Below are 22,897 nucleotides of genomic sequence, written 5' to 3'. Positions count from 1 at the left end.
CCAGAAGATGAAGAATTCTGTTTACAATGTTATGTTTGTGTGTTTGTCCATCAGATTACACTGGAGAGCGGCTCAGATGATGCAGAAATAAAGATTTGTTGTGAAAACCGACTGAAGGCTTTTCCTCACTGGATTACCTAAATATGATGTTTTTAGTGTCCTTGAGAGTATATCATCCAGACATTTCCTTCTGACCGGGTTGTGGACGCAGCCCAAGCAGGGACTCTCAGACTTCCCTCACCCCAGACGCTTCCTCCAGCCTCTCCTTCAAGGCGTTCCTTGTTCAGCCCAAAGACATCAGCGTCTCCAGCATGTTCCTGGTCTTCCCGCAGAGGGAGACGTCCAGGATAATCCAGCACTGACACCAAAGCCACGTCAACTGGCTCCTCTTGGTGATGTGGAGCAGTGACTCTACATCAAGCTCCTTATAGAGTTCGGGAATGTGACGTCATATCGCTAAGCATTATGGGATGAGCAGCAATTGTAAACTAATGGAGATTTTAAATGTTAAAATACTGGAGTTATTGTTCGCATTAAAACACTTGGAGACCACAGTGAGTTAGAAGTTTTTACCAGCAGTAACTCGGCCGCTAACAGAGCTGTTCCACGGCTATTTCCTCCACTTTTTATACTGTTTTTAGCTAATGTTAGTCTATGGAAATGTGTGCTAACAGCTGCAAAGATGGCGGATCTCCATGGTAACCGTGGACATTCCCCAACCCTATACCCACTCAAGGTTTACCAGGAACTCTATCTGGGAGAGGTGTTATGAAGACCTAAACATTTACCCTCACAATGTCTTCATTTAAATGACATTTGCAAAGCAGGACACGAGACACAAAGATCAGGGATGTGAAAATAAACGATAAAGTCTGAAAAATGAAGCTATAAAATGAAAGCCAAACAAAGGAGCGTGTCACGTGACCTCATCCGGGTTTTAATGTAACGCCACAAAGTGAAACAGCTTCATTTCATTTCTCATATAACGCTGACTCCCCACGCTCTTTTACAGATCATTTTAGGCCGAATCAGCGACAAATAGTGAATATGCTGCAGTTTGGGCGCATTTGTGTTGACACTGTGTAGCTAGCTCTTCCTGTCAGTTAGCTAACGTTACATGTTGAAAAAGCAAAGTTTAACGTCCGTACTATTAGTCTACACATAACGTCAGTAAACAGCTTCAATGAGGAGTTAAATGTGATGTTAATGTGGGTCTAATAGTTTATGAAAGCTTTATGAATTACGTTTGTCGTCTCGGTTCACTTTTACTTTCTCTTTTGCTGCCCTCACAACCTGTGTCAGACACTTTCACCTGGAGACACGTGACGTTTACGCTTTTGCTGAATTCTGATTGGCTCAAAAAGAATCACTTGACTTTTTCCAGCTCAAAACTCAGCCCACATTTGATATAAACTGCGTGGATTCGAGTCTATAAAGACAGTCTTCCACCGCCTTTAGGAAACACAAATATCTAGAGACTTCTTACTACGATGTTCGTCATGAAGGTGTTTGTTTTGGTCACTCTTTTGGCCGTTCTTATCAATGACGCAGGATCAAGTGAGTAGAAACATTTTATTGTTTCATTTTTGCTTGAACTGTTTATGGGAATTTAAAACAATCTGTTTCTCTCATGTGTTGGCAGCTACATTTACTGTAAACTAAACAAACTAATCCTTTAAAGTTTATTTTGAGGAAGCACAACTCGTTTTTAATTTCTAATCGCATATTTGTAAGACATGTATATTTACTGTATTAGTCTGCAGTGTCTCTGTCACCAGGCCTCATTTCCTTGTTTAACTTTGAGCTTTGGGTTTTTTATTTGTTCATATTTTTGCTGCTGTTTCATCTCTTTAAAATGTTGTCAAACACAACTGGATTCAGAGGCACAAGTTTCTTCTCTTTAATTCTTGGATCAAATATTATAAACATATTCTTTGCCTGAATCATTTTGTGACTTTCATTTTCTCACCACAAACTATGGGAGAGCTTTTACCTGGATACACCTGACGATGATGCACTTTCTGAATTCTGACTGGATTAAAAATATATATATTTTTACTGAGGCTAATGTAGATTTAATTTCTTTGTTTGCACTAAAGAGAAACGACTGTTGTTTAAATTTACAGATTCATGAAACAAGCAGCACGAGACCTTTAGTTATTACAAACCTTCATGTTTTGTTTCTTATTCTTTGGACAATCTTTTGAACTATTTTTATTTCATATTAATTTGTGCATCAAATTAAGACACTTTCACACAATGTAAATGAGTGGATATTTTGAATCATTATAGTTTAATTTAACCATTTAACAGAAGTTTTGTAAAAATAAAAAATAATATTGACTTTGGAAGAAAATCTGTAAATTCTCAAACCCTTAATTACACCCAAGCACATTTTTGTGCTTTTGGACTTATATTTTTTGGTGATCTCAAACAAGTTTATGTCATTTGGATTTTTACCCCATGTAAACACACGTGAAAAAAAGCTCACGTTGAGGGAGCTTCAACACAAAAATGTGCTTGTAAGCTTTAAAAAACTTAAGGAACAATATTTCTTTAAGTCAAATTTTTGTTTTAGAATAACATTGTTTTAGTCTATGGATTTTTCAAAACGTTTTTAAAACAAATTAATTTCAAACTTCTGCATATTTTTTCACCATGAGGTAATTTTCCCCTCGTTTGACAAGAAGAAGAAAATGCCTGTTTTTTCCCATATTAGTAAACAGTCGTAAATAACTCCATTGTTGCTGAATCTGGCTCTTTATTTTGTGAGTTTAGGATCAGAGTGAATCTGTGGAAGTGTTTATGAAGGAGCAAGACCGTGTTAGAGCTTTTTCAACCGGGATTTGTACAAAAAATGGAACATTTACAGAGGCAAATAAAGACTTGACTGTATACACGGGGGTTTGGAGACGACCGGAGAATTCCAATAGTTTTTTGTCCAAATCCTGGTTGAAAAAGCTCTAACACGGTCTTGCTCCTTCATAAACACCTCCACAGATTCACTCGGATCCTAAACTCACAAAATAAAGAGCCAGATTCAGTAACAATGAAGTAATGCAGTTGTTTATGATATTTACGACTGTTTACTGACATTGGAAATAACAGACATTCTCTCTTTTGCCAAACGAGGTAAAAATGACCTCATGGTGAAAGAAATGCATCAGGGCGTTAGTTTGAAGCCTCAAGGTTCAGAAAATATGCAGAAGTTTGAAATTACATTTTGTTTCTGTTTTATAGAATCGTTTTGAAAAATGGTAATTACGATGTAAGTCTATGTGTTAAATCAAAGGGCCCACAATGGAAACATATTTTAGTGACATGAAAGGGTTCAAATATTTTTAAAAGTTTGATTATTTTGATCATATACACAAGACTCTCCTCTTGTATATATGACAAGAGGAGAGTCAGACGTCCAAAATGAAATAAAAAGTTAAAAGATATTGTTCCTTCATGGAGTTGTAGCTCTCTAAACTTAGAAGCAAATCCTTCAGGTCATATTTCACAGACCTCAGGCTAATTTAATCTAAACATTTGATTAAAGCTGAACTCTCCACTTATCTTGTTGTTGATATTCCTCTGGCTGTAATGTGTTGGGAAAGCCTTTTATTGTGAAAGGTCCACTGCTCTCAAACCCCGGTACAGACGACAACTTAAACAACTTTTCTCTCGTCATGTTTTTCTTTAGCTTTTGTTTTTTGCACCAAGACTTTGATTCTCTGTGTTTTACATGAGGCAGAAACGACAATAAATAAACTGACCTTAATGACTAAGTTTAGGCCTGTGTTTCTGAAACAGAACATGTTTGGTTGAGTTTGTAGAAATGTGAGACTTAAAACATTTGTACAATTTTACAGTTTGGACTAAAATGTTACTTTTCCTCCACAGTGACTCACTCTCTGCTGTATTATGAAACTTCATCGACTCAAGTCTCAAACTTCCCTCAGTATGTTGCCGTGGGTTACGTGAATGGCCTTCAGATCGTTCATTATGACAGTAAAACCAGGAAGTATGAGCCCAAACAGGAGTGGATGAAGAGGATCACAGAGGAGGACTCTGAGTACTGGGACAGAAACACTCAGATCAATTTGAATTCAGAGCAGATAAAAAAAAGTCAACACTGACATTGTAAAACAGCGCCTCAACCTGACTGACGGTTTGTCTGATTCACTTTTACTGATCATCATGTTTCATTTCATTTATTTTTATCTGTAGCTGAAAACACAATCATTGTTTTTAGGAATTTTTAGTTTTCATCACCAATTTGAACTTTTTTTTATTTTTTTTAATTTTTTTTTACACTTTAGTTTTGTTTCCATAATGTCAGACCTGTCACAATAATTACAATATTCATTCACCGTTAAGTATATTAAATATGAGCCTCATTTTATTCTCAATATTTATCACTTGTTGCTTTATTTGAACAGTTTTGACCTTTTTATTCTCAGTGATCTCCAACTGTAGAACAACGACCTGTGAGCTGTAAAGGGCTGAATAATGAACAGATCTGAGTCATTATAAGAAACAACATGATGTTTTATTGAAGACATTTGAGGGTTTCTCTTTTCTTCACATTGATTTCAGCTCAAGTGTTACATTTATTCCTGGTAAAACATTTATAAAAAGCACTTAGTGGATGATAAAGCTTTAAGTTGATCAAAGGGACAGAGGCTTTAATATTCTTCAATATGATCAGACTTTAAAATGTGTTTTTGGGACAGACCTGCTGCACATTATGCTAATGTGACTTAAAATATGAAACAAACACTTGATAGTTTTATGTCCATCAGCACAAAGTGTAAAAATGTGATAAATGAAAGTCTCTGATTTTGTTTCAGGACTCCACATGTGGCAGAGGATGGGCGGTTGTGAATGGGACGATGAGACCAATGAGATTAATGGATATTTTCAGTTTGCTTTTGACGGAGAAGATTTTATCGCCTTTGACCTGAAAACTGAGACTTTTGTTGCTCCGAGACCAGAGGCCGTCGTCTCCAAACACAAGTGGGAGAGAGATGGAGAAGCTGTTCGATACAAAGACTACATCACCCACCGCTGTGTGGAATATCTGAAGAAATACCTGAGAAATGGAGAGAGCGTTCTCATGAGGAAAGGTAACAGGCTTTATATGTTTCACACAGACTTTGACTTAAAACAGACAGAAAGAAAGATCTGTTTGTCTGAACATGTTTTCATGAGAGAAAAACTAAACAGCTAAAAGTTTAGTCAAAACAACAGCAGAGAATTACATTTCATTATGATCAGAGTTTGTTTTTGCGACAAACGTTCTGTAATCACTTTCATAAATGTAAAATAATCTCAGAAGTGTGTAATTCTTTTATCAATATTTTTATAATCAGCAATATATCACAGGATTTGATTGTTTATAACGTCTGTTGATAAATATATATATTGTAATTATAACATAATGAAAAGAAAGAAATACATTCAATACTCGTGTTGTACCATTTTGGAAAAAAATACTTGGCGCTGTTAGATCAGAGATTTGAGCTGTAATTAAATAAATAATAATAATAATTTAATAAATTAAATTATCAATAATAGAACAAATTTCATTTGCTGTGAAAATTTTGAACAAAAGATTTTTATTTTGATCATTTGAGAAAAGACTGAAGTATAAACTGTTAAAGCTCTAAACCTGATTTTATTTATAGAAATGTTGTGAAACTTGTTTTGTCCTTTACTATATTTTAAACTCAAACACTGAATAAAGTCAATTCAAAATATTACCAATGAACATCAAAGAAAGGTTTAAAAAAGAGAAAGTCACTTTAATCTGAAAGGAACGTCTTTAATAAACACAGGTTCGATTTCAAAACAATGGAACAAACGTCACAGTGACAGGAATTATTTTATTATAAACTTCAGAAAGAAGAAAAAGAGTCAGAAACTCTCCTGACATTAAACAAACACTTAAAGCTAAAATGTCTGGAGATGCACAAAAGTATCTGTAAAACTGTAAATATTTAGAAAATTGGACATAAACATATTGTAAAAGACAAAAATAACAGAAATTAAGTGATTGTAACGTTAACAAAGAGGCAGAAATCATAAGATTGTTCTTCTCTGCTCCTTTTCATTCACTCTATATATTTTAATCAAATGTATCAATTTCATGAACTTTCAGGCTGTTTTTTCTTAGATATTTATAAACTTGACCCTGAAAAATTACCAGGTTGTGAAATGTTCCTGTAAACTTGTCCCTGTGATGAATCTATGAATATGTTGGAAAGTTAGGAATGAGTTTGAACCACAAGTAATTTTTTAATTCAGTGGCTTCTTCTTTCATTGTTTATAATTCAAATATAAATCCGGTTTAGGGCCTTTAAACTAAGACAACACTCACACACATTTAGATCATGTGATTTCCTCTGGATTGCATTAATTGTGCAGCTCTACATAAAACACAGACTTATTCACAGCATAAAGACTCCAACATGAGCCTCTAAACTGCTCTGTCCCGCTGCCTCCAGAGCTCCCCCTGGTGTCCTTCCTGCAGAAGTCCCCCTCGTCGCCGGTCACCTGCCACGCCACAGGCTTCTACCCCGACAGAGCCATGCTGTTCTGGACCAAAGACGGAGAGGAGCTGTACGAGGGCGTGGACTACTGGGAGATCCTGCCCAACCACGACGGGACCTTCCAGAAGAGCGCAGACCTGGACCTGACCTCTGTCCCGCACCAGGACTGGGAGCGCTACGAGTGTGTTTTTCAGCTGTCCGGAGTGCCAGACAAGAACTACAGGCTGGACAGGAGCAAGATCAGGACCAACGGTGAGGACGCCACAGATCACACACAAATCTGGCTTGAACTGAGTGAATGAAGTGACGTTATATAAGTTTAAGCATCTTTCCCTCAGATCAGGAAGTGCTTCAGCTTCATTATCTTTGAGATGTTTTGTTTTACAGCCAAGGACCTCACCAACACCTACATCGGCGTCGCTCTGGGTGCTCTGGGGCTGCTCGCTGTCGCTGGAGTCGTGACTTTCTTCGTCTTAAGGAGGAGAGGTGAGAAGAAGCAGAAATATTTGTACTAAAAGTGGATAAAACTAAACTAACATGTTGATTTCTTTTTCAGCCGAATGCCCCCCGATTTGTAAGTTACATCTCGTTTTTATTAATACTTTATCTATTTTATTTCATAAGTTTTAAATAAACACAGTCGATGTTTTCTTTCCAGCTCAGAATGATCTTCAGGCCAAGCAGAGGCTGAACAGCGACAACCAAGAGACACCGAGTGAGCGATGTAAGACAGACCTGAATGTGTGATAATAATGATGAAGCTGCTTTAAGATCAAAGTCAAACAAACACTATTATATCGTTACTTTATGTTAATACTGGAAATCAACGTATCAGCTCTAGTTAGTGTCGTGAAAACTATTCATTCATGGTGATAGTTTGAATCATTTTTTCTTCTCTTTTCAGCTTCAGAAGATGCTGAAGTTGCAGAGACGCTGAACCCTGACGGCGAGCGATAGTAAGTCGACCGTTTAGTGATTTGTTTTCTACGTTTATATAATTACACTTTCACTGGACGACGCTCTGGACAAAGGCTCTCACAGGTTCCATGTTTGTTTTCACAGGTGGATTCTGATCTGAACTGAGCAGCACTTTTCCACAGACGGATTCATGAAAGGTTTATCATCTGGTTCTCAACAACATTCTCTTCATTCACTGCGTTTTGTCTGAGCTCCATATTTAGAACAACTGTCTGAATATTGAGTTTTCGCTTCTGATCGATCGACTTTGAGCCGAGCTGATGTTAAAATTCATTCCGACACGTTTTAACCAGGCGTCATGGCGACGTGAAAACAGGAAGTGGCCTCCCTCTCTCCTGGTGCAGCTGAATTGTTTGCCTTTTTCAGTGAATTGTTTGCCTTTTTCAGCGAACCACGTTGTTTTTCTGGATTCTTTTGTACGTCTTTACCGTGTTTTTGTGGAGGTTTGGTGGATTTGTTTACTTTGAGAGTCCAAAGTGTACCTGAAGAAAGCAGCTTTTTGAAGGTAAACAAACTGAATCAGCTAAACCCATTTGAGATCTACAAACATCTTCTTCTGAGACACTGAACAGTGAAGAGGCACCAAGAGCCCCCACACCTGCAGCACGGAGGAGGCGTCACAAGAGGAGCTACAGGAAACAACAAAAGGGACCAACGAGGAGATGGTGATAGACTGTGGAGGGAGCTGTGCAGGAGGAAGAGGAAGGACAAGGTGGAGCTGACCAGTGCAGGACACCACGCTCTGAGACGGGGACCGTTTCAGATGATCAGAGGAGACAGAGGGCAGCTACAGTTTCTCCATCCTCCAAGGTCATGCGGGTGGAGTGGCTGAAGGACAACGAGATCATCGACCCGGCCGAGGACAGGAACTCCTACATCACCGTGGACACAACCTGATCATCAAGCAGGCGCGTCTGTCCCACACGGCCAACTACACCTGTGTGGCCAAGAACATCGTGGCCAAGCGCAAGAGCTCCACCGCCGTGGTCATCGTCTACGGATTTCCCATCAACCAGTGCTCCTCCTGTGACCAAAACAGTGAAGATGGCGGCCGCGACACAACGATCTTTCACCAAAGAAAAAAAAAGAGTGGAAAAAGAGTTCTTTCACCAAAGAAAAAAAAAGAGTGGTGCGCACTGAATGGGTGCTGCTGCCGGATGCTCTCTCATCGAATGCAATTTCTCCATCTGTGAGATCAATAAAGTACCATCTTATCTTATCTTAAAGCTTGTGTGTTTAATTTAAGTTTTGATCCAACAATATTCTTATCGATGTACGTTGTCATATCAAGTGTGTCATTGCTGTTAAAGGAAATGCTGAGGATTTATGGTGTTGAGTCTGAAATATCAAGTCAAAGTCCACCAGACGTTCAGGACAAATAAAGTCTGATGAACTAATAATGATCAAGTATCAACACGGCGACTGTCCCTGAAACTAAATGTAGAGACTAAATATAAACTAAAGTCTGAGTGAACTCATGTGATTGATATAAACCATCAGAACAGGGAAAAGGATTTGTGGTTTTGCTTTTAGTGAATGGATTGTATTGGAATAATGTTTTAATGTAAAAGGTTTTGCTCTGAACTCATTGATTTATGCAAAATTTAAAACTATGAAGAGTTTTAGGCCTCACTGTTTATCCTGTTTTTCTCCTGTTATTATACTATTTTCCAGTTTTGTAAATAGTTTTGTTTGGGTTCGTCAAGTTTAAGAAGTTCACTGACTGTTTTTTTCTGTGTGGTGGTTTTGATTTAAGCTTTTGGGGAAGAAAAAACTTTAAATTCCTTATATTTGCGAACGTCCTCTGGTGATGAACTATTGAGCTTTTTCCTTCAATAAAAGATTTTCGACCTGTTGTCGTCTCTGTGTGAAAACCTTTCTACACATCAGGTTTTGTTTAACTACAAAGCAACACATTTCTTAACCTTGAATGTAATTTGTTCTTATTGCTAAAATATGTAAAGCTGACACAGAACTGGCCCAGAGACGGATGTTCTGTGTGTTTTCATCATAAAAGGCTCACTGGGTTCACCCTTTTCTTTGAGCTGTTGTATCTAAATGAATGATCCATTAGACGAGAGGGGAATATCCTTCAGTCGTCCAAAGGAGGGAAAGGTTTTCATTAGTTGGTGAATAAAAGAGAAGCCGACTTACTTTTCACTGTCACTTTCATTAAAATGCAGTGTTGAATGTTATAGTTTATTAAAGCTTTATTCATTCCAATAAAAAGTCACAACTTAAGTCTCCTAGTTTTGTTTACAGACTTTAAAGTGTCATTTAGTCATGTATCCGATTCTAGTTTGACTCATAGTCCAAGAAAACACAAAGAGAGAGAATCAGAAACAGACAAAAATTAACTTAACTTCTGTGTGATTTGACTTTTGTTGTAAATGGTTTAACTACACGTATGTGACAAGGTCTGGCTCTTGTTTGTTGTGAGAGACTGAAATCTAAAGCTTCACCACAAGATGTCAGCAGTACCACAAATTATACATAAACCAGGACGACTGTGAGTGTCCAAACCTTTTCATCATGTGCTTCATATTTTAGTTTACTGTTTGTGACTGGTGGTTCGCTTTGACTCATCATAACTTATGGCAGTGGTTCCCAAAGTGGGGGTCGCAGGACACTGAAGTGGGGGTCGCAAGATGATTTTGAACAATATTTCGTTTACATTCCAGACATTTAATTTCAAATTTTAAATTAAACCAAATATCAACATACAGTACCCAAACAAACATAATTAAACAATTTACAGAAGGTGGTCCCGACTCCCGTTGGCCACTAAAGTTATGCTGCAAAAGCCACATGTTGTTTTCGTATGGAAATTCTTCTTTCTTCTTGTTTCACGATGTCGCAATTTTCACCCACTCAATATTGATTGGTTGGGGGCTCCTCGGTGGCAGGGCTCCGGGGATGGATGAGATTCGTCCTGAGTACCTCAGGTCTCTGGATGTTGTAGGACTGTCTTGGCTGACACGTCTCTGCAACATCGCGTGGCGGTCGGGGACAGTGCCCCTGGACTGGCAAACCGGGGTGGTGGTCCCTCTCTTTAAGAAGGGGGATCGGAGGGTGTGCTCCAATTACAGAGGGATCACCCTCCTTAGCCTCCCCGGTAAGGTCTACTCCAGGGTGCTGGAGAGGAGGATCCGGCCGATAGTCGAACCTTGGATACAGGAGGAACAATGCAGTTTTCGTCCTGGTCGTGGCACACTGGACCAGCTCTATACCCTTCATCGGGTGCTCGAGGGTTCGTGGGAGTTCGCCCAACCAGTCCACATGTGTTTTGTGGATCTGGAGAAAGCGTTCGACCGTGTCCCTCGTGGTGCCCTGTGGGGGGTGCTCCGGGAGTATGGGGTCCAGGCCCTCTGCTAAGGGCTGTCCGTTCCCTGTATGACGCAGCAGGAGCTTGGTTCGCATTGCCGGCAGTGTTGGTCTCCGCCAGGGCTGCCCTTTGTCACCGGTTCTGTTCATTACCTTTATGGACAGAATTTCTCGGCGCAGCCAGGGGCCGGAGGGTGTCCGGTTTGGGGGCCTCAGAGTCTCATCTCTGCTGTTTGCAGATGATGTTGTTCTGTTGGCTTCAACAAATCAGGACCTTCAGCGCAGTCTGGAGTGGTTTGCAACCGAGTGTGTAGCGGCTGGGATGAGGATCAGCACCTCCATTTCTGAGGAAAAAGGTGGTTTCCCCTCTTCAGGTCTGTAGGGAGTCCTTGCCTCAAGTGGAGGAGTTCAAGTATCTCGGGGTCTTGTTCACGAGGGACGGATGGAGCGTGAGATCGACAGACGGATCGGTGCGGCGTCAGCAGTGATGCGGTCGCTGTATCGGTCTGTCGTGGTGAAGAGGGAGCTGAGTCGGGGGCAAAGCTCTCGATTTACCGATCGATCTACGTTCCCACATATGGTCATGAGATTTGGGTCATGACCGAAAGGACAAGATCATGAAAGCGACCGCAATTCCCTCGCAGGTTGGCTGGGCGCACTCTTCGAGCTTGGATGAGGAGCTCAGTTACCTGGTCGGAGCTCGGAGTAGAGTCGCTGCTCCTTCACGTCGAAAGGAGCCAGCTGAGGTGGCTCGGGCATCTGTTTCAGATGCCTCCTGGTCGCCTCCCGTGGGAGGTGTTCCAGGCATGTCCTATTGGGACAAGGCCTCGTGGAAGGCCCAGGACACGCTGGTGGGACTATGTCTCTGAGCTGGCCTGGTGTCACCTGGGTCCCCCCAGAACAGCTGGAAGAGGTGTGCGTGGATCAGCAAGTGTTGGCATCTCTGCTGGGACTGCTGCCCCTGCGACCCGGCCCTGCATAAAGCGGAAGAAAATGGATGGATGGAAACATTTTGGCCCAAAATTCAAACCTGATTCAAATCCTATTTCCAGAGAAACAGACAAAAATTAAATTTGTCGTAGAATGAAAAAAATCGGTAGGCTATATTACAAGTGAAGCGAAAATTGGATTGGATTTTTGTCATTTCTCACTCACTTCCGTGAGTCCTGAACACTTTCATTTGGCAAAATTCAAATTTGGCCCAATAGCACCCCCTATAGGATTTATATGCAGGGTAAAACATTTTGGTCATATTTTTCCACAAAATTCCATTTGGTCCTACTGATCAAACAAGTCAAACACACATATAGGCTACCATATTTTTCACAGTGTTGCCGTAGAGATGACCAGAAGGTCCCATTTTATTCTAATGTGAAAATGATAAAAACGCATAATTCAGCTTCAATTCATAATATAGATTTTTTTTTTCCTGCAGGGGAAACCTGGTGAAAATTACCTAGACAAATGTGGAATAAAAATTATCCAAATTTCTTGGACAACCTTTATGCACTCTATATATATATATATATATATATATATATATATATATATATAGTTTTAGTATATTTTAACAAACTGAAATATGCTTCGATTTGCAGATGTAGAGTGATGCAAATTAATAATAATAATTAAAAAAATATCTGTTGCCTAGGGCAACTAAAACAGCATTGTCAAAAAACACCAACATAAAGGCAGTTATAATATAATATGATATGATCACAAGTGATATTTAACTGCTGCTGTGCAGTTCGAAATGACTCGAGCGCACACCGCAGTCTGGCGTTAGCCAGGTTAGTTATAATACGTGATCAAAGATTGTTTTCTTTCATGTGAAAATACCCGCGCTTTCTCGGATGGAGGCGCTGTTTCCTCGCCATCAATATTTTGAGGACAAGGCATTTAAAGACCAGAGGTGCCTGTCCACGTGGTCATAACATCTGGTTAAATGCCATTCTTACATTGAAAAAGGGCCCCATCTGCACCTTTCTGTGCGTCATAAACAGAATTACGCACACTTTACGCACAGCGCCACACCTGCCCATTATAGATCATGGTGATTTCAGTGGACACCAGGGCTGTCTCGAGTGTCCAGTGGCCATGTCTGACCGGCACCATACCCCTGCAGCGCCTGGTCACGTGCACAGCGTGGCCCCAGCTGGACTGACTCCAGTCCATAATTTACTAAGGACTCGGACCCTCCAAAAAAGACACTACCTTTTCCTCGCCCCGGGCCCCCTCCCTCTCTGTTCACCCCATCAGCCCGGGCCACACAGCAGCTTTACCTCACTTATCTCCACACAAGTTTCTCTCAGCGTCTTCCTCTGAGACGGCTTTTAAAAGTCCCGCATTTGCATTTTATTTTTGCGATCTAGGTAAATTAACCCGTGCGCTGAAAAGTTTAGGTACTTTTGTAGACCTGGGTGCGCCACGGAGCCAATAGAAGACAACAAGCCTCAGGGTTTTCAAAGGCAAACGTGTCGCTGGAGCGGTAAGTCACTATCAATATAGAAACTTAGACCGTTATTTGTGTATAGCTTTATGCTGCATGAAACACGCTATTTTTTATGGCGTTTTAATGTTTAAAGTTACATCTGCAATAAAAGTGATGTGTTGCTGCAGGTTCTTGGCCATGTAAAGTGATATATGCGCAATGACCATATATCAATCAAGTGTGTATTCGCGCACGGTTAAGTGCTGATTTTGTCACCCTATGGCTATTAGCCCGCGTGCTCGTGCGCACAACAGCTCCTAATGGATGTGTTGTGTTGAAAGATAACAGCAGTTATCCTCATGTAAATCTATGGGGCCGTTTGTTTTATCTGATGTGACCTGGCACCCTACTGCGAGGGACGCGGGTTTCCCTGTCATCACCTCGTGTTACAGTATTGACAGTAGCGCACGAGGCTGGCGCACAGTGGCGCGAAACGTGAGCCAAACGCAGTGCATTTTTATGAAGCTTTGGGAAGCGCGGTTTAAATGCCCATTAAGTAACACGTGCTTGGTAGCTGTTTCAGATTAGCATGTTGCTGCAAAGTTACTCATGTGTCTACTTTTCCGAACAAGTTATGAATGTGTTGTATTAGTAGCTACAGATGTTAATTTTACCAACGTTCTGTCATGTCTGAAAACAATTCAGCAACATATTATTATATTCACATAATTGTCTGACCGCAACACACCGCGCACTTTATCCAAAATGTAGCCAAACTGCACGTGTTGCTCCATCACTTAATAGAACTGAGGATCAACAAACTAAGCTAAACCTTTCACACCCGGAACCAGAGTCCACCCTCAGTCTTTGATTTTAGCTCCATACAGCTTATTTTTTCTACCATGGTCCATGTGGTAAGATATGCACACTAAATTTCACATTCTAATGTGTATTCTCTGTTTCCGTAACCTCTTTTGTAGCTTCAAGATAACTTAAGCAACTCAGTTGTGGTCAGTTGCTCATAAGGAGGCCAATATAAGTCTTAAGTCCGACACTATATTTGTGAAGGAAAAGATATGCCTTGACAAATGGGTGATTTTAGTTGTTCTTGTCCCTGTCTGAATATGGCATTATACATTTATCCTGTGTGCCAAAGCAGTAGTTCATAAATTGTGGGATTTCATTGTCCCATGTGCTGAAGATGACTTTATTTTGAATTCTACCACTTGTAAAGCACAATGAAGATTCAAACTACTCTCAAGCCCTTGGTGCAGTACAAGAAAACCTCATGTTTTGTAAAGATTTCCAACGTTATCTTCATTTTTGATATCATATAGCTTTCCCCATACCGGCAGCTTCAACCCTGTGTCTGGCTTCCACGCAGCAGCAGCGGAGATCCAGCCGGCTAGTTTGCTTTTCTTAGCACAATCCAGTTTATTGACGGTTGACTGGAGCGTGCGACCACAAAACAAAGAGGGGCTGTCGCTGGCATCAACTTTTCTCTCTTCCCCCTCTCTTGTGTTGAGGAGACACCCGCCCTCCTCCTCCTCCTCCCATAGATCCATGTGGGGCCTGCCATTAAAAATCACAGTATCTTTCTCTCTCTCTCTCTCTCTCTCTCTCGAGCGGCTCCCGTCAGGCAGCCAGGGCACCGCGCCAACGGGACGGTGAGGGTTGACAGCTGTGTTTGAGAACCAGACAGTAACCAGACGAACACCGGGGCTGTTTGGGTGGACTGAAACCTCAACGCGTGACATGAATGCAAATAAATGGGTCTGAAGTCAACAAAAGCGAGCGGGGACTGACAGGGGGACCGACATTGGGAAAAAATGAAGACATAATGCTGTGATAATTGATAAGGATTGACATAGAAACATTTAATTCTATCCAAAATACCGACCTCTTTGTAAAACGCTTCAAACCCAATGCTCTTTCTAATCAAAGCAGGCGTTCTATCCAAATTAACATCTTTTAGGTGCAAGTATCCTGACAAGCAACACGAAAGACTTAAATCCAATGTTTCCCTTGCAAGTGGTTATTTGCCAATACCATGATTATTAGCAAAGCAATGAAAAGCAATTTGTTCTACTGTTGCTCGTAGCTCATCTGTATATTGTTTAGACATTACTGCCCCGTACTATTCAAAAATTCATCAGTGGTTGTTCTTTCTCCACAGATTCCTGGGTGGACCAGCAGCCAGCAGGGAAAAATGGACTTTGTGGCGAGAGTTTTCTCCCCGACTGTCCCGGGCCGCCCTTCTGACCAGGAGAGCGATATAAGCCTGGCGAACTTCCTTAACAGCTTGTTTGCATCCTAAACCTATCCACACGGTATAGGAGAGGTTTGTGACAACACCCTGTAAGTTGCTGCTAAATTGTCAGCGACACTTTTTAACTTGAACACATTTTTTTTTTTTTACAATTTTAGTCAATTGAACGATAAAAGCAACAATGCCCAAACCCAAAAGCGGCCCAGGGCAGCCCCAAAAAGACATTCATGAATTCTCCTTAGACACGGAGGAGATAAAGTCTGCTCACATGCGAATGCCTCCCATAGATAAGACTTCTCCTCTCAGCAAATTCATCGAGAGCGATCACCAAGCCGGGCTCTACTCCCTGCCCGGGTTCGAGCCGTCCTTGGACGCGTCGGACGTCCAGAAGAGGCGGAGGAAGAAATGCGGCGTCTGTGGCCCCTGTCTGCGCAAAGACAACTGCGGGACGTGCGCGAACTGCCTCAACAGGAAGACGGGGAAGCAGATCTGCAAACTGCGCAAGTGCGTGGAGCTCAGAAGCAGGCGCGGCGATGGGGAGGTGAGTGTCCGTCAGGCTAAAAAGTGTTTAGAGCATGAAAAATAGTCCATTTAGAAGTGGGAGGTCTATCTTTCTATCTGTGTTTCATCTGTTTCCTTCCCTTTTTTGTCCTTTTTTGTGTTTGCCTTTATTTATAACTGCTTAAGTCATTTACTGTTCAGTGTCGATTAGGTATAAACATATTTTCTTAAGTGAGACACACTGTAAGTACAATCTGGTCTTCAAAATTGTAGTTCTCAGGTTATACAGAATGTAAAGTAGTCTGTCTATTTTAGGCACCAACAAGAAAGCAGCCTGTATTTTTAACTTTCAAACAAGAGCATAAAGTCACCTTTGAGCGCACTGTTTTGTAATGGTTTATGTTACACCTGATTGAGCAAGAACCTCCGAGAAGCATTGTTTTTGTCAGTACTGCTAATCAAGCTTTAAGATCGCACAAGCAGTCTGCAAGTCCTTCCATTGTAAGCTGGTGCTTGTAACTGTTTTCCACTTAATGAGTTAAACCTTTGATAAAACTAGGACTGGGTACTGTCAAATGATACCAGTCTATAGTGTTGGAAAAAAAGTGTAGGTACTACTAGTGTCGTAAACAGATATTTTTCTTTTGATACCAAGTGGCCTGTTGGGTTCAGGGACAGAACTTAAGAAAGTTAATTTGTTGTTTCAGCTCAAATGAATGATACAGATTGAAACGAAATATGGGGTCAGTAGAACATGCAAAAAATGGATCAGCAGCAGAGTCTGTTTGTTTGTTTGTTTGTTTGTATACTTTATTGTACCCGTAGGGAAATTTGTCCTCTGCATTTAACCCATTATATCCCAGTCGTATACATGTTTGTTTACGTAAACATCATTCTGTCATTGACATATCAGATTTGGGGCCCTAATACTGTGGTAAATTCAGGGCAACACATCCACATATAGCTGTATGCTTTTTTCCAGCTTGCTCTGTTTTATGGTTCTAGATCAGTGTTTCCCAACGAGGGGCACAGGGACCCCTGGGGGTGAATTATTTCAAATTAAAAGATGGAACTGAGTAGATTTGCCATGTTACTTTCATAGAGAAGTTTTTTTTTTAGATGTTTTTGAGAGTAATGAAGCATTAAGGAACAATACAGAGTTTAAAAATGTTAAAACTATGTATTTTATCCCCCTACATGTCCCAGCCAGGTCCTAATGTGTAGAATGAGGCCAGATCTATTCACCACAACTGCCTCTAAAATCCTGCACTGTCACTAAAAAGTTGTTACTTCGGGTCCGAGGTGCCGTCAGGCACGAGCTTAATATACAGTAGAGACTGCAGTTACGCATAAGACCTGAGGTGGCAGTAGTGAGTATAAAATGACCAACTTGCATCTGGTCTCTTTAACTGAACACTGAATAATTTTAGAGGCAAGGGGCAAATGGACGACTAAAGGGGTACGCCAGACAAAAAAGATGTGGAACCACTGTTCTAGATTACAAATATGTTTGCACAAGCATAAAAAAAAAGTATTCTTCAGGTATCAGTATGTTAAACCAAGTATCGTTAAAGTGCTGGTATTGGGGGGGAAATGGATGGTACCCAGCCCATGATAAAACTTGCCATTACCATATAGCCTTAAAAGGACGTGTTCCCAAAGTGCTCCATCACCAGAAAAAAAGCAGCTGAAAAACTTAGAAGATGCCATACATGGTAATTATAATGCAATGCAGAGTGCGAAGTAGACTTTCGTTCATATCCAGGTCAAACGATCATCGTCACATTCGTTGCATCCTGCTGTGTCTCTGATTCACATCTAATTTTAGTGGCTGCTTTGAATACTCACCCAAACATCCTGCTCTGGGAAATCCAGAGCTTTCAAGTTTCCTCACATTCCCTGTGCATCATGTTCGGACACGTCTGACCCTTGACTGAGTTTACTGGGGCAGCTTTTGAGAAGGTCATAGACGAGTGGTGTACAATCCCCGTATGACATCTATGTGGAACACTGGAGCACTGTTGATCACCAGAGCAAGGGCTGTGATAGGCATCTTTCATAAAGCCAAACTGTATGTAAAAAGATCAGGAAAGTTGAGTGCAGCGACGGGTCCGATATAGTGTGTTTTGAAAGTCAGGTACAACTTTAAGATCGGAAGAACTCTTGACTTCGTAGAATAAGTGTGTTTTTTGGTTATTACGACATACCAACGTGTTTTGACCAAATATTGCCTTAAAAAGATTATGTTCGAAAACCTTAGTGGAGGTATAGGTGCAGCATTTTGATGAGGATTACACGTACGTAAAACTAAATCGAATGGCAGCTTAAAAATGTGTAAAAGTTCAGTTCAGTTCCATTTTAGCCGAAGATTTAATCCTGATTTTGCCTTTTGTAAGTCTAATTTTGACACAATCTGAAGAAAAAATGAACAGCTTCTTTCTACTTTTATCTACCAACCTTTTTCTAACTTGGTCTCCCACTGGTTGTACTAAAACTATTTCTTGAGTAGTCAATGTGAGGTAGAACAATGGCTCTTTCTCTGAAGCTAATCCACTCTCAGAGACATTTGTTTGTGCGAGAGCTGAGGACACATAGGACGGTCCTGGTGCTACTAGGATGTGCTCTGGCCTATGTTTATTGTTTTTGAGCACCATTTCAGGGCCGACCGTGTATTTTTGCTGCTTGGAAGGCAGCGAGCAGTACTTAGCAGCGGCAGTAAAGAATTCTTCTCGTTGCCTGCGCTTTGGCCTTTGACCTGCCCTTCTTTGACGGAGGGGTGGGGGGTTGACCTCTGGCTATTTTGTGTGCGCGCAAGGTTGCGAGGGGAGTGGGAGTGTCGAAAAAGAAAAGGAGAAGAGAGCAAAGTGTTTTTAGACCGCGCTGTGTGTATGTGCGTCCATGGCAGCGCACGTGCAAAGAGGTTTAAGGCTTAAAAGTCGGGGGAGGGTCGGCGGAGGCGCACGGGAAGATGCGGTAGTGGGCGGTCGGTGGGCCGTGTACAGGGAAAGAGCAGGAAAAACAAGCAGCACGGACAAAGAGTGGACACTGGATGATCCTTCATCTCCGACACTCAAACAATGCTGCATATGTATCACTGGGACAGGTGGAGGCCACGGTGGTGTGACTAAAATACAGGATTAACAGCACGACTTTAATGCAGATTCTCAGACTGTGGTATGTGTCCTACTGCCAGTGCTTGATCTGCTCAGGTGGCACGAGATCAATGAGAGATCACTTCATTCATGCTTTAACAATGCCTTTTATTTAAGTGATTTTCTGGTGTGCACCCAGTTTAAACACAGTTGAGTCTCATTAAGGTCTATCTCAGAACTTTTAAGTAAGTAAGTAAACAAGTGCTTTATTTCTCATTTTACAACCGTACAATGAAGTTGTGTTCAGGTGTTGCACCATTGTGGACCAACCTGACCAGCATGTTTTTGGAGGTCGGGGAAACTGTAGCACCTGGAGGAAACCTGGCAGCCTTCAGTGCTCCTCTGATCCTCTGAAACGTCGCACTACCTCCTGGGTTTGTCCCTGTTTCAGAGCGTGGTGTCCTGCACTGGTCAGCTCCACGTTCTCCGTCCTCCTGCGCAGCTCCCTCTGCTCCACAACAGTCTTTCACCAACTTCTGGGAAGATTTTAGCAGTTAATCTGTTTTATTCTCCAGTGAACGTCCATTGCCAGAGCAATAGTAGGGACAGAAGTCATGTGTGGATTAGCTGTAACTCTCGCCCGGATACCTCCTCGTTTGTCCCTTCCTTGTATCCAGTTGCGCCTCCACTGGGCTGCAGGTGTGGGGGCTCTTGGTGCCTCTTAGTGTTTCAGAAGAAGACATTTGTAGGTCTCAAATGTCTTTAGCTCATAAGCTAGCTGTTTGTTTACTTTTATACCCAGTTTAGGCACACTATGAACATGTAACACTCCTAAAGCTTATGAATGACGATTAACAAGTCGTCACACAAGTGTCACACACTCTAATATTTTGTTGGACACTTTGACAACTTTGATTACAGCACACATTCACTGTGGCATTGTTTCAAAAAGCTTCTGCAATGTAAGATCCAGTGTTGAATTCCTTTTTCACCAAGATCTTGTATCGATGATGGGAGAGTGCGACCACTGCGCAAAGCCTTCTCCAGCACAACCCAAAGATTCTCAGTGGGGTTAAGATCTGGACTCTGGAGCAGCTAATCCACCTCATGGTCCCTGAACCACTCTTTCACTTTGTAAACACGAAGAATCCTAGCATTGTTATATTGTTATGTAAGCCTGTGTCATCAGGGAAGAATCCATTGATGGAATAACCTGGTCACTCAGGATGTTTAGGCAGTCACATTATGGGGAACATATTGTTGCTGAACTTAGACCTGACCAACTGCAGCAACCCCAGACAATAACAAACATTAGTTAGTTAAACCCAGGTAGCAGTGGGTCAGAATAAAAAAAACTAAATAAATCTGTATCCTCATTAAAACCGTATATTATATATCTTGGTCAAAAGTACAACAATAATGTTTTTTTCATGAAGACTTGTTGAATAAAATACTAAAACTAATGTTGGTTATGTTTTGAAGAGCATGGTAAATCTGACCAGTAGGGGTCAGTAAAGGAAAATATTGCCCACACTGTTATACTGTGCTACTGTCCGCTCAGTTGATAAGAATGATTTCCTTTTATCAGGAAGATTTCTGGTTTTAGTCTTAGTCAGGGCCTGATATTATTATTATTTTCATTAGGGCCAAGTTGTGGAAGTGTACATGGCATATTACAAAACGCTCCAAGTTACTCAAATGCTGTATATAGCACCATTTAAAGTGCAATATTATATAGTCACTGTCTGTACAATTCACATTTTAAGCTGTGCCAGTCTAATCTTTGTTTGTGAAAGTCCAAAGTCGCAGAGTTTTCTTTCTTTGTTTATCCACAAACAGAGCACCAGGGCTCTAAATAGCGCCCTATGAGGGCACTAACCCAAGTACACGCCCAATGTTTTAATTTGTACACAGCTACAAAGACTTATGTGACGTCCATCAAACCTACAATGAACTGGACGGGACACACATGCTGCTGCTGCTGATACGACTGTGGTTGTTTTGGGGTAATACCGTTTTACAGCTTCATTATGCACATCCTCTGACCTCGCCCTGAACTTTGACCACTTTGGTTCATACACAGTGGCTGTTTACAGGATACAGGAGTGACATCAGGGCACTCGCTGGTCGCTCGGCAGTTTGAGCGCACAAAATTATCACCTGCATCTGCGGAAAATGAATTACTGAATGTTCCTGGCAGAATAAGCAAATTAATAATGTAAAATCATAAAAGGTCAACACTAATATATCTTTTGTGCTTGTTTAAATACTAACAGGCGAATGTGCTCCAATTACAAAATGATTCATTAGATTTAACCTGTAAATCATGAGAGCTGTCTCTTTTACTTCTAACATGCGATTGCGGGTCTGTCCGTTACATCAGTTCAGTCCATCTTTGTTGTACTTGTACATGTGGTGACAGTGTGTTGCTTTGCTCGTTTGGCTCCATGAGGAACAAGAGTTTGATCCTCACGCTCTTCTATTTTTGTTTTTTGGTGAGTTGGTTGTTTGACTGAGCAGTGGGAACTCACTGGGAAAAACATAGCATAGCACCTAAGAGGTTGACTGTAACACCCAATACTGTCCTCAGACATGTTTTACTGAACAAGTCACTTTCTTTATTATATGTGAAGAGTTCATATACAAAAGCAGATATTGATAACACTTTATTTTTAAACTACCCTTAATACATTGTACCTGCCAAATTAAGTTCAATGTAATGTGCTCTGTAACAATATCATATAATATCTTGTACTTATGTAGTACATACACAATGGAGTAATGTGTATCAGTAGTGTTGAGGTACATAATGTACTGAGAAGACATGCAGTAAGACCCTAACTCTAACCCTAACCATAAGCCCCAAACTCTAAGGGTCTTATGTCTTATTTCATGATGTACCTCCAAAGCACTAATACACATTATTCCGTTGTGTATGCACTACATAGGTACAGGTTATGACAGATTGCTACAAAGCAGATTACATTGTACTAAATGTAGGTAGTGTTAAATCAAGTGTGACCTGCATTTTATTTGTGAAATTGATTTGGATGTTTGTTACTGTACTCTACAGTATTTTTGGTTATTTAGAGAGTAGCCATTAAAGGGGGAAAAAGAACATAAAAAAAACATCCATGATAATGTATGAACGTCCGAATAAACAATGTGCATGGGAAAGGCTGATAACAACACTACTCTCAAGGAAACAATGAAATAACAACAAACACAAAGTCAGTTTATGCATTTTAATGGCACTGAAACAGATCTGGATATGTAAAGAGTACTGTACAGGCAAACATTGTGTTTTCAATGGCACATTTGTTTTTGCAAATGAACTCCTCATTCGTAAAGTTTCATTGCTGCTCAGACAAGATTGTACATTCATTCAAATCATGAGGCCTTGTACGTGCAGCTCTTAGCGTATTCTCTATCAATCAATAATATCCTCCCCCTCCCTCCCCCTCTCTCTCACGCGCTCATGCACCTGCTTCACACTGACCTCCCGAGTCATCCTCCAGCACTGTTGTCGTGGTTACGAGGATACGGTCGACTGAACTATTTTACAATAAAGCACTGATTGTATTGTTGGCGCAAATTAAATGTAATTACTTTAAACGTGAGGCTGTTTGTGCGGCTTTGACCTTGAGCAGGAGTGTAGTGATTTAAGCTTCAGGAACAAGGACGTCGCCAGTTGTCATGGAGTCCCTGACACTTCAGCCCGATCCTCTCACAGGAGCGTCTGGCACCTCATAGCAAATCATTT

General features: G+C 41.0%; 1 protein-coding gene across 1 annotated transcript; it reads left to right on the top strand.

Moving 5' to 3' along the window:
• The first annotated feature begins 1,406 nt into the window (after positions 1-1,406).
• On the top strand, positions 1,407-7,787 carry LOC306972366 (class I histocompatibility antigen, F10 alpha chain-like). The gene is made up of 9 exons (XM_079568957.1): positions 1,407-1,557; positions 3,889-4,113; positions 4,839-5,114; positions 6,495-6,791; positions 6,927-7,025; positions 7,096-7,113; positions 7,198-7,263; positions 7,444-7,495; positions 7,602-7,787. Coding segments are annotated over exons 1-9 (1,101 nt in total). The 5' UTR covers positions 1,407-1,490; the 3' UTR covers positions 7,603-7,787.
• Positions 7,788-22,897: the final 15,110 nt, after the last annotated feature.

This window comes from Gobius niger (assembly GCF_951799975.1).
Source record: "Gobius niger genome assembly, chromosome: 1".
In the NCBI taxonomy this organism is placed as follows: domain Eukaryota; kingdom Metazoa; phylum Chordata; class Actinopteri; order Gobiiformes; family Gobiidae; genus Gobius; species Gobius niger.
This window is presented reverse-complemented; position numbering and strand designations above follow the sequence as displayed.

What these genes read in the sequence shown, in the direction of transcription:
- LOC306972366 (XM_079568957.1), top strand. Translation starts at nt 1,491, where the DNA reads ATGTTCGTCATGAAGGTGTTTGTTTTGGTCACTCTTTTGGCCGTTCTT. An exon ending in GAGCGTTCTCATGAGGAAAG is followed by an intron (nt 5,115 to 6,494) that starts GTAACAGGCTTT and finishes CGCTGCCTCCAG; the next exon opens with AGCTCCCCCTGGTGTCCTTC. An exon ending in AGAGACACCGAGTGAGCGAT is followed by an intron (nt 7,264 to 7,443) that starts GTAAGACAGACC and finishes TTCTCTTTTCAG; the next exon opens with CTTCAGAAGATGCTGAAGTT.